General features: G+C 36.8%; 1 protein-coding gene across 2 annotated transcripts in view; it reads right to left on the bottom strand.

Annotated features, from left to right (window-relative positions):
• STK31 (serine/threonine kinase 31) overlaps positions 1–13034 on the bottom strand; it is an 89722-nt gene that overhangs the window by 8164 nt on the left and 68524 nt on the right. Inside the window, exon 23 of one of the 2 annotated variants that reach the window (XM_059395684.1) lies at positions 2025–2093. The exons of the other annotated variant lie outside the window; for it this stretch is intronic. Coding sequence (XP_059251667.1) covers positions 2025–2093 — 69 coding nt within the window. The remainder of the gene's footprint in view (positions 1–2024; positions 2094–13034) is intronic. 2 annotated transcript variants of the gene reach the window in all.

Consider the following 13034-nt stretch of genomic DNA (forward strand, 5'->3'; position numbering starts at 1 on the left):
TAGGGCGCCTGGGTGGCTCAGTGGGTTAAGCCACTGCCTTCGGCTCAGGTCATGATCTCAGGGTCCTGGGATCGAGTCCCGCATTGGGCTCTCTGCTCAGCAGGGAGCCTGCTTCCCTCTCTCTCTCTGCCTGCCTCTCTATTTGTGATCTCTCTCTGTCAAATAAATAAATAAAATATTTTTTAAAAAATTATAAAAACATAAATGTGAAATGCAAAACTATAAAATTCCTAGAAGATAACAAAGGAAAAAACCTAGATGAAGTTGGGTCTGGTGATGACTTTCTAAAATACAACACCAAATGCCGTGAAAGAAAAACTGACAAATTAGACTTCATTAAAATTAAAATTAAAACTTATGCTCTGCAAAACACACTGTCAAAAAAATTAAAAGACAAGCAACAGATTATGAGACAACATTTGCAAAAGACATTTCGGATAAAGAATAGTTTTTCAAAATATACAAAGAATACTTAAAACTCAACAATTAGAAAACAACATTATTTAAATTGGGCCAAAGACCTTGCCAGACACCTCACCAAAGAGACACAGATGGCAAATCAGCATATATAAGAAAATGCTCCACACATCATGTCTCAGGGAAATGTAAATTAAATCAAGATACCACTATACATCTAGAATACTGACAATATCAAATGCTGGCAAGGATGTGGAGCAACAGGAATGGTAATGCAAAATAGTACAGCCACTTTGGAAGATTGTCACTTCTAACAAAACTAAACATGCTCTTACCATATAAACCAACAACTGTGCTCCTTGGTATTGACCCAATGAAATAAAAATTTATGCCCACACAAAAACTTGCAAATGGATGTTTATTCATAACTCCAAGATCTGTAAGCAACCTAAATGAACTTCAGTAGGTGAATAGGTAAATAAACCATGGTATATTCAGAAAATGGAATATTATTCAGCACTAAAAAGAAATGAGATATTAAGCCATGTTTTTAAAGATTTTATTTATTTATTTGATAGAGACACAGAGAGAAAAGGAATGCAAGCAGAGGGAGTGGGAGACAGGGAAGTTGCCTCCTCACTGAGCAGAGAGCCCAATGCAGGGCTCAATCCCAGGACCCTGCAATCATGACCTGAGCAGAAGGCAGACATATAACAACTGAGCCACCGGGGCCCCAAGCCATTTATTTTTAAATAAACATTTTCTTTCTTAAAAAATGGCATGAGAACTTTTAGAGCTTGATTTTTTTAATTCCATAAACTCATTTACTGCCATAGTTATAACCTCTTAATATCTAGTCATACAGGACTATTCTATTTCAAAAGAATTTAATATTTTCAAGTCTTAATGCAGGTTATTTGTTGTCTTTACCTGGAATACCATCACCTCATTCTCTCTTGTAAACTCTTATTTCAATCTTGAAGATTCACCTCAAACTACTTGGTGGCATTTTCTACCTACCTCTCTTCCTTTCACCTTTCTCTGAAGAATTACAAATTAGCTTCTTCCAAAGTACTTTCTTAATACCCTACCTAGAGATCTTGGTTGTCTCCCTGGTTCCCATTTCTAAATTATTCATTTATTCAATGCTGCAGTTCTGGTAATACATCATCTAGTTCAATTCATACTGTGGAACAGATACTCAAAATATGTTGGTGGAATACATACATTAATAGCAGAGCAATATGAATGACAGATACATGACAAACAAAAGACACAGCTAGATGCCCGTAAAATTAGTAAAACATTAATTTTAATATAATATGATCTTGGAAGACAAAACAAAGACTATTTTTCTTTAGTTATTACTTACAATATTATATAATTTGTGTGACAAATGTACAATCCAATAATATTCTCTAGCAGTAATTCCCTGCCAATGGTGTAAAAAAGGCATTTGAATTTTTTTTCAGTATTTCTTTATTGTAATTGCTATTTTGCATTCTTACAAAAAGCAGAGGATATTTTCAGTCAAATATTTATGTTTACATTACTGCTACAATTACAGCATATGTTTCCAACCAGTAAATGACAAAAAGGTCACATACCAAATGAAACTGATCCACTTTTGGGATTCCATCTTCATTTGTCTCAAATTTCTGATTTTGAACAGAAAGCTGTTAAAGAAAATGAGAATGGGTAAATTCCTAATGTAACAAAATGCCAATCCTACAGCACAGTCAAATCTGGAACTCTTCATATTCTGGACAAAAGAAAAGAGCTCAAAAAACACACATCAGCTCTTACAGGATAAAAACATTTTCATGTTAATAACTACTTGTTCACAGGAACTAAACAGTTCTTGGGGCTCCTCAAGTATCAGTGGGAGATGATGAATAGACTATAAGCAATTTCAATGCTTCCTCACCTTTCAAGAAAATATATCAAAACTTAGTAGCTTATACAATGTTGATTTCATATATTAAGTACAAGGAAAATAAATCAAGCATGTTTCTTTCCTCCCTAATTCTTAACCTATGTTCAAGAGATACATGTTAAACTTTTAAAAGTGTTAAATATGGAGATTTCTTACATACACAAAGTACTCTGAACCCTACATATTCATCACCCAGCCCCAACAACCATCAACCCTATACATAAAACTATATAAATTATTTTTGAGGTAAATCCTATACATCTCATAATTTCATCTGTAAATACATTAGTACATATTTCTAAAAGTTAAAATCTTTTATTTTGACACAATATCATCCCACTAACAATTCAGTGATTTTTTCTTTTTGAGTAATTCTTTAATATAGACATACCTCACAGATATTGTACATTTGGTTTTAGACTACCTCAGTTAAACAAATATGACAATAAAGAAGTCAAATGAATTGTGCAGTAACATTATGCCTAAAAAAGCCTATATACATACCTTAATTTTAAAAATACCTTATTGCTAAAAAATGCTAATTATCTAACCTTCAATGAGTCATAATCATTGATCACAGATCAGAATAAATATACTAGTAATCAAGAAGTCTGAAATATTGCAAAAATTACCAAAATATGACCCAGAGACACTATGTGAGCTGATGCTATTGGGAAAATGGCATCAATGAACTTGCCTGACACATAATTCTGCACCTTCAATTAGTAAAAGAAAAAGAAAAAATGCTATATCTGCAAAATGCAATAAAGCACAATGAAACAAGATATGCCTATATAAACTACCCAGTTTTCAAACGTTTTTTTAAGATTTTTTTTTTCATTTGACAGAGAGATAAAGAGAGAGCACAAATAGGCAGAGCAGCAGGAAGAGAGAGGGAGAAGCAGGCTCTCTGCTGAGCAGGGAACCCAACATGGGGCTTGCTCTCAGGACGCTGGGATCAAGACCTAAGCAAATGACAGTCACTTAACTGACTGAGCCACCCAGGTGTCCCATGATTTTATTTCTGAGTAATCTCTACACCCAATGTGGGATTCAAACTTACAACCCCAAGATCAAGAGTCACATGCTCCATAGTCTGAGCCAGCCAGGTACCCCCAGTTTTTAAAACTTTTATCATCCCATAAATACCAGAAATTATTATACTTTCATATAGTTTACTTAAATCCAGATTCAAATAATTTCCATACATTGTAGTTTTAAAATGAGCAAAAGGACTTACGGTTTCTTCCTTCTCCTTAGCACTAAGTAAAACTATGTTAGAAATAACAGAACACAAGAAAGGAGGTCTATGAGAGAGTAAAGAGGAAGACAAACTGGTTAAAAAAAAACCCAGGACTGGAGTGCCTTATGACCCCCACATCCAAAACAACAAAAAATGACTCATCTAGGATAAACTCAAATTAATGAAACTTCTGAAAACTAAAAACAAAAACAAATCTTGAAAGCAACCAAAGAAAAACATTATCTACAGAGAGATATCAACTTGAATAACAGAGAATTTCTTATATGAAACCATGGAAACCAGAAGGAAGTGGCACAACATTTTTCAACTGCTAAGAGAAAAGAACTTTCAACCACAAACTTTATATCCAGTGAAATTATCCCTCAGGAAAAAAGTGAAATCAAAATGTTCATTGATAAAGGAGAACTAAAAGAATATGTCTTGAGAAGACACATTCTTAAAGACTGGGTAAAGGAAGCTTCAACCAAAAATGAAATGAGTTTTCCAGGCACCTGGGTGGCTCAGTTAGTTAAGCATCTGCCTTCAGCTCAGGTCATGATCTTGGGGCTCCCCACTCAGTGGGGAATCTGCTTATCCCTCTCACTCTCTCTGTCCCTCCCCTACGTTGTGCCCTTTGAAAGAGTACTGGAGCATTAGGAAGGAATAACAATGGAAAGAACAGAAATATAAGGGAATGTCAAAAACTATCCTTCTCATCATAAGTTTCCTAAATCATATATAATGACTGAAACAAAAGTTATTACATTATACTATCAGACACTTAAAACAATGATAGTTAAAAGTGGGTAGGGTGAAGGAACTTAAACAAAAGGCTTTTACACTTCACTCAAAGTGTTGAAACACTGATACTAGTAGAATGTGATAAGACACATATATATATTATAATACCCATACCAACTGCTCAGAAAACTACAGAAGTTAATACATTCAAAACACCATAATAGGGGTGGCTCGACGGCTCAGTGGGTTAAGCCTTTGTCTTCAGCTCAGGTTATGGTCTCAGGGTCCTGGGATCGAGCCCCACATCAGGCTCTCTTGCTCAGCGAGAAGCCTGCTTCCCCTCTCTTTCTGCCTACTTGTGATCTCAGTCAAATAAATAAAATATTTTAAAAAAATAATAAATCAAGATCAACTCTTTAAAAATGTTCAAGTAACCCAAAAGAAGTCAAGAAAAATCAATAAAAAAGAAACAGAGCAAACAAAACAAATAACAAAATAGTAGATTCACCTCCAACATATCAATAATTACCTTAAGTGTTGCAACAACATCGATGGACCTGGAAAGTATTATACTAAAACAAGTAAGTCAGAGAAAGACAAATACCATATAATTTCACTTAATGGGGAATCTAAGAAACAAGCGTTACATGCTGAAATAGATTACTACTTCCCTTACCTCTGTTATTCTACATCTTCCAATGTATATAAAAGCTTTAAGTTCCGGTATTAAAGCACTTTATAACTGAAATACGTAAAGTATGGCTTCTGTCTTCCTGACTGAACCCTGACTAACAGAGTCCTCATAACTATGTCCTATCCTGCATCAAAGCAAAGCAAATTGCAGATTAAAAATCAGAAGGCATTAAAAAGAAAATCACAGGTTCAAAAATGGTGTCACTCAGGTTAAGGTCCCACATCAGTAAACCATGACTTACTACCTAACCTAACTGCAGGATCTGTGTAACTTCTAACTATCCAACATGGGAATTTCTTAGTCAGCACAAGGAAATTTACTGAGAGATGCCCTCCATTCCCTTTCAGAGGATGAATTGTGTATTAGCAGCTCCAAACAGATTTCTGAGTGTATATTTTGTTGTTGCTGTTGTTTTTAGAGTTTATTTTTTTATTTAGAGAAACAGAAGGGGTGAGGAGCAGAGAGAGTATCTAAAGCAGACTCCACACTGAGTGCAGTACCCGATGCAGGGCTCAACTCAGCAATCATGACCTGAGCAGAAACCAAGAGTAAGATGCTTACCTCACTGAGACACTCAGTGAGTCAGGGTTTGTGCACAAACAAGGGTTTGTGATGTGCATTCTATAGTACTCTCATTGGTGGTTCAACTCTACATTCACACCCCTTTTCTTTCTCTTTCTCTCTCTCTCTCCCCTCCCTCCCTTCTTTCTTTCCTGAGATTTTTATTTATTTGAGAGCAAGTGAAAGTGTGAGATATCACAGAGGGAGAGGGAGAAGCAGACTTGCCTCTGAGCAGAGAGCTGATGTGGGGCTTGATCCTAGGACCCTGAGATCATGACCTGAGGGGAAGGCACACTTAAACATCTGAGCCACGCAGGCGCCCCCTGCTATTTTTTCTTTCTTTTCTACTTTTAATTTGTCATGTCTTGCTGTTTTAAAGTACCTCTGTGAATTGATTGCCTTGTATCCTTTCTGGAACAAGATAAAGTATCTAGTAAATTAAGGTAAAGTTAGCCAGCAGTAAAGCATATATACACAACTGGAAACTCTGGCAAGAACATCAGATTACTGCCATAATGTAGGAGCTACTAAAAAATAAATGGCACTAGACACTCTGAAAGTAAATAAGAACATCCAAGGAAAGGCTACACAGTGAAAATTTTAATAGAATGTAAACAAAATCTTTGGGGACACTAACAGTTAACAGGAAGTAAGGAAGAGTTAAAAAAAAAATGCCCAATCACCAAAGTCAAAAAAACTAAGATGTGTCACAGAAAACAATGGGTAAAGGAATTACTGTGGATTTTTGTTTTGTTTTTTGATATACCAGACTTAATAACCGCATTTTTAGGCTGAAGGAAAGATGCAGAATAAAAAGAAATACACTGAAGGTACTAGAAAGATAAAAATAGTGTGAAAGTGATGTTTCAGAATAGAAGATGAGAGGATGGGGTCAAGGCCATAAGTGGATGGCTTGTACTGAAGGAATACTTTCAAACTGGACTAGAAGACAGAAGACTGGGTAAAGAAATGATTAGTTTGTAAACAGAAGAACTGAAATTTGAGAGAAAGCACACATGACCTCATTTTTTTCCTTCAAGAAAATAAGGAGTAAGGTAAACTGAAAAGAATGAGAGTGTGATTTCAATAGGTACTTGAGGAAAGCAGTAAAAGGTTTAAAAGTAAGCTCTGAGGGAAATATGAGAATGAGATGGCTGTGGGCAAGTGAAAGGACTAAAAGAAAGCACTGAGGACCCAAAAGAAATTAAACTGATATAGTGGTGATATTCTGCAAAAGCATTCAGCTTCCAAAGTATAAAGGCATTCAACGGATCCCAGACAAAATGGAGTAGTCTCACTCAGCTTCAGCCTAAAAAAAGAAATCAACACACAAACATAAGACTCTAAAAAGTGGAAAGAAGAAGGTGAAGTACCTAGGAACATCTTGGGGACTTGAATATCCTGAGTTCTCCTTTTGAACCTCCTATATTGCAGAGGGAGTGCTAGAAAAAAATGCAATTCAGAAACCCCAAGAGCCACAGATTTAAAAAAAAAAAAAAAAAAAAAAAAAAAAAATCCACCCCTAGAAAAGCCTGATCCCTTTAGCCAAAGAATTGGGAAGACAGTGGTCCCGTAGTATAAAAAACTTTCCTGTAATATTCCCTACTCCAGTTAAAAACTAAATGAAAAACTCCCCCATACCACCGAGTGTCACTGGGGCTGAGTGGGAAGCTGGATTTTCATCTCCACCATCAACAAAGAGGCAGAACAAGGCAATGTGAGAAGGCATCAGCTGGCACTCTACCTAAGTGATACTGTCACTGGGACCCAGCAGGGAAGCTAAATTCCAATCCTACTCAGAAGCAACAAAGTGGAACAGAGCAATGTGAGGCAGTGTTAGTGAGACTCCCCAAGTGTCAGCAGGACCCAGTGGAAAATAGAACTTCCAGGCTTACCAGGCAGCAAAAGGCACAAGAAAGTAAAATAAGGTGGTGGTGGTAAAGCAGACATTTAAGTATGGCTCCTGTTCCCCAGTGTCAACAGGACTCCATGGAGAGATGAATTTCCACTGCCACCCATCAGCAATGAGAGGAGGCAAGGCATTCACCACAATTTAGCATTCTGCATTTGCTGGGGTGGTGTTAGCAGAGCCAGGGAGGAGATGAAGATCTAATCATATTTGAAACTGTACACTACATTAACTGGGGGCCTATCTCCAAAAAATGAAGGTTAAATAGGATGCAGGGTCTCAGAACATAATACCAAAATGTTCAAAATATGATTGGATACGACATGCCAGACTAAGAACCAAAAAAATCCCAACCTGAATAAGAAAAAGACAGCCAAGAAATACCAAGATGACACAGAGGGATTATCTGACAAAGATTTTAAAGGAGCCATCATAACAATGCTTAAAGATAAAACACACATGGAACAAACAAAATAATAGCCTCAGCAGAGAAAAACACAGAAGATATAGAGAAAACCAAAAGGAAATGTTAGAACTGAAAAAGAACAGAAAATGTTTTTAACTCATTGGCTCAATGGCATGAGGAGTATGACAGAGGAAATCACCAATGAAATTAAAGAAAGAAGAACAGAAAAGTACCCAATTTGAATAGAAACCCAAAAAATAGACAGAATCTCAGGAACCTGTGAAACAGTCAGAGAATGATCCAAAATTTATGTCATCAGAACTTCAGAAAACAAGAAGAAAAGTACAGGGTCAACAAAACCATGTGAAGAAATAATTGCTGAACCAAATCTTACAAATTTGGTGAAAACCCTAAATCTACAAATTGAAGACAAGCAAGCCTCAAAGAGAGTAAACCCAAAAAATATATGCCAAGACACATCATAATCAAACTGCAGAAAACTAAAGACAAGGAAAAACTGTATAAGTGCTAAAGAAAAACATCACATTACCTAGAAACCAATGATTCAAACGACAGTGGATTTCTCATGAGAAACCATGAAGGATCAAAACTATTCATCATTGGCTTCAGTAAAGGCTATGCCTTCAAGACTTAATAATATGTTTAGTGAAAGGAGAAGGTGGTCTGCACAAAGCCTCAAAAGACTAAATTCTGGGGCGCCTGGGTGGCCCAGTAGGTTAAAGCCTCTGCCTTCAGCTCAGGTCATGATCTCAGGGGCCTGGGATCAAGCCCCACATCGGGCTCTCTGCTCAGCAGGAAGCCTGCTTCCCCCTCTCTCTCTGCCTGCCTCTCTGCCTACTTGTGATCTCTGTCTGTCAAATAAATAAATAAATAAATAATTTTTTTTAAAAAGACTGAAATTCTGTGATGGGACATCACTTAAGAAGCAGCAATGTCCTTCCTTAACTCACATAATCCTCATGTCCACACCTGAGATAACAATGGGCTCCCTCACAGTGGGCAATTAGTTTCTTAAAGTACTTAGTTAAGTGCCAAAAATGCTTTATGTACTCCTAGCAAGGGAGGATGTTATCATCGTGTTATAAAATAGACATAATAATGTCCTTAAATTATCAATATTTGGTCATACTATGGGAAAAATCAAATATATGACTTTACAATTTTTTTTTAAGATTTTATTTATTTATTTGACAGAAAGAGATCACAAGAAGGCAGAGAGGCAGGCAGAGAGAGAGAGGAGGAAACAGGCTCTCCACGGAGCAGAGAGTCGGATGTGGGCCTCGATCCCAGGACCCTGGGATCATGACCCGAGCCGAAGGCAGAAGCTTTAACCCACTGAGCCACCCAGGCGCCCCAAATATATGACTTTAATAAAATTTATTCACACATGAAAATAAAACTTTTTTTGAAATCAGTAAGAACTTTTTTTAAACATATATAGCAGGCCATAAAACTTACCTAGAATTAAGGTCTCAAAGAGACTAAAGGGAAGAAAAGGAATAAAAAGGGAATACAGGATAGTCTGAATGTTCTATGATGGTGTTCAAGGCTGATGAAGGAAAGAAGAGAAGCTAGAAGGTTGCTGACACATGAGGAGAAAAGAAAGTGTAGAAAAACATATCGGAAATTTAAGAGCAGTTATAGTAAAATGAGAGGTTAGGAAATCCTGTCAAGATAAAAATGCACTCGACTGAATTCTACTACTTCTGTAAAGGAAAAATTACACAGGATCACAACACCCTGTTTTTAGAAGGTTCAACTGAAATTACAAGAAGGTACGCATCTTAAGTTGTTAAGAAGGTCCAGAAAACCCAAGGTTAGTTGTTCGATGGATCAGTATGAATACTAACATCTCCTAGAAATACATTAGGAGTTGGAATTTTAAAAAATCTTCAAACAAGTTTCCAAAGAAATGTATAAGGTGCCCTAAATAAAAAAATGAGTAGATGAACTCACCAAGAAAACATGGCGTACTTAAAAAAAAAAGCCTACTACTTCAGTACATAATTGTGGCTAAAATTTAAACATTCATTCTGATACCATAAAGACCTGCATTTACTCAGTTAGTATGTGAATGCCTCTTCTGCACCAGGCACACAGCAGATACAGCAGCAAGTAAGACACACAATCTGTCCCCAAAAAGCTTACATTCTACTGGCAGAAGCAGACAATAATAAACACAAATAAAAGAAATATATAGTATGTTGAGAGAAAACTAAAGCAGGGAAAAGGATTACATTCTAGATGAGACTAGGCTGAAAAATAAATCTCTGGGCGCCTGGGTGGCTCAGTTGGTTGGACGACTGCCTTCAGCTTAGGTCATGATCCTGGAGTCCCAGGATCGAGACCCGCACTGGGCTCCCAGCTCCATGGGGAGTCTGCTTCTCCCTCTGACCTTCTCCTCATTCACGCTCTCTCTCACTGTCTATCAAATAAATAAATAAAATCTTTTAAAAAAATAAAATAAAAAAAAATAAATCTCTGCAGGAAGAGCTATCATGTCTCCTTCTTCTGTGAGAATGAGGATCCACTGGTCCTCTTTATCTCTCACATCAAAGTACCCATCGAGGATGTAGCAGATCCAGGTGCAAATGCTCCTCATAGAATATCTTAATCTTTTCTTCATACTTCAGTAGTTTACTTCATATATGGTTATTATGTCCATGTAAGAGTAGTTTCTCTTCAGATCTTCTCTAATTATTGATCATTCTCATATTTGTCAGCAGCCAGCTTCCAGTAAAGAATCCTGAGCCAGCACAGCTGCTCCAGGCTGAACAGGTGGCCAGGCACAGCATGGTGGGGCCACCTCTGGTAGTGGGTAGACTCATCCACATACCAAGCCTGTACTCTGAATGGGCCAGGCTGTCACAAATACCCACCTGCACAATAGCCCAGCCCCAGCCCACTCACCTTGTACCTACTACCCAATTGTTAAGACTTACCACAAAGATACAATAATCAAGACAGTGTGGTATTAGTAAAACGGTAAATATATAGCTCAATGGAACAGAATAGGGTCCAGAAACAGACTTACACAAATATGACCAACTAATATTTTACATAGAGGCCAAGGAAAGTCAGGAGAAAATAAGCCTTTAACAAATGGTGTTGGAACAACACCACTGCAAAGAACACAGACATTGACATAAACCTCACTCCTTATACAAAAATTACATCAAAACTGATCCTAGAGCTAAACGTAAAGCATGTAACTAGAAAGTTTTTTGAGGGGAATAACAAGAGAAAATCTTCATGACCCTGGATTAGGCAAAGAATTCTTAGATATAATACCAAAACATAATCCACAGAAGGAAAACAATAATAAATTGAACTTCATAAAAATCAAATCCTTTTTCTCTGCAAAAAGACACTGTTAGGAGAATAAAATTATAAGCTGTAGACTAGGAAAAATGTTTGTAAATGACACCTGAGAAGGGATTTACATCTAGACTCTGTGTGTGTGTGTGTGTGTGTGTGTGTGTGTGTTTAAGATTTATTTGACAGAGAACACAAGCAGGGAGAGTGGCAGACAGAGGAAGAGGGAGGAGCAGACTCCCTACTGAGCAAGGAGCTCAAGGAAGGGCCTCAATCCCAGGATTCTGGGATCATGACCTTAGTCAAAGGAAAACACTTAACCTACTGAGCCACCCAGCCACTAGAATATATTTTTAAGCTCACCACTCAATATTAAGAAATCCAATTTGAAACTGGGAAAAAGACTTAAACAGACACTTCACCACAGAGGATATGAGCAAGGAAATAAAAAGATATACAACATCATTAACCATCAGAGAGATTTAAATTAAAACCACAATGAGACAAGTACTATACACCTATGAGAAATGCCCAAAACAGAAAATAAAAGCAATAATGTTAACAATAATGAAGAGCTTTAAAACTCTCATTCACCACTGTGTGCATGCAAAATGTTTGGCAAATCCTTATAAAGTTATACCTATAATTACAATCTATCAATCTCTCTCCTGGTATTTATCCTAAAGAAATTAAAATAAACATAAACATAAAACCTATATAAAAATGTTCACAGCAGCTATACTTATAGCCAAAAACTGTAAACAACCCAATGTCCTTTCATGGGTAAACAGATAAACCTGACACATTGATAAATACTACTCAGCAACAAAAAAGGAAGACTATTGCTATACTAAACAACTTAGATGAATCTCAAAGACATGCTGAGTGAAGAATTTAGTCTCAAAAGGTTCATAATCACCATTTATATGACATTCTTAAAAAAAAAAAAAAAAAATCCACAGTGATAGAGAAAACAGCAACAGTTCCCAAGGGTTAAAAGTTAGGGGGAGGGACTACAAAGGGACAGCAGTTCGAAGTTTTTTCGAATTATGGAAGAGCTCTTCATCCTAATTATGATAATTATACTAATCTATACATATGTTAAAATTCATAGGACTGAATGCCAAAAATAGTCAACCGTACTACATGCTAGTTAGAAAATAAAGTTTTAGGGGTGTCTGGCTGCTCAGTTGGTAGAGCATGCAATTTTGATCTCTGGGTTGTGAGTCTGAGCCCCACATTGGGCATAGAGATTACTAAAAAAACTTAATTTTAAAAGAACTTAACACTAAAGAAGAGCAGAAATTCAGCACAAAAGTGTACGGACTCATATAGAGCTCTTTACTACCATTTGAAGAAGAAAGAAAATAGATTAAATAAAGACTATTACCATACATAAATGGTATCATATGACAGCTCTGAGGAACATAAAAATAGACAACACATTTACTTTCATCGCTCTGATGTAAAGAAATAGATTACTGAAGCAATGATTAAAATGATGCCAGTTTAATCATTTCCAAGGCTATGATGGTTCTATGAAGCCAAACTCTAAATACACAAGCCAGCAAAAGGCTAAAATTTGTGAATAATTAAGTGAGAGGGCGCCTGGGTGGCTCAGTGGGTTAAGCCGCTGCCTTCGGCTCAGGTCATGATCTCAGGGTCCTGGGATCGAGTCCCGCATCGGGCTCTCTGCTCAGCAGGGAGCCTGCTTCTCTCTCTCTCTCTCTCTGCCTGCCTCTCCATCTACTTGTGATTTCTCTCTGTCAAATAAATAAATAAAATCTTTAA

This window comes from Mustela nigripes, chromosome 4, assembly GCF_022355385.1.
Source record: "Mustela nigripes isolate SB6536 chromosome 4, MUSNIG.SB6536, whole genome shotgun sequence".
Taxonomy (NCBI): Eukaryota; Metazoa; Chordata; class Mammalia; order Carnivora; family Mustelidae; genus Mustela; species Mustela nigripes.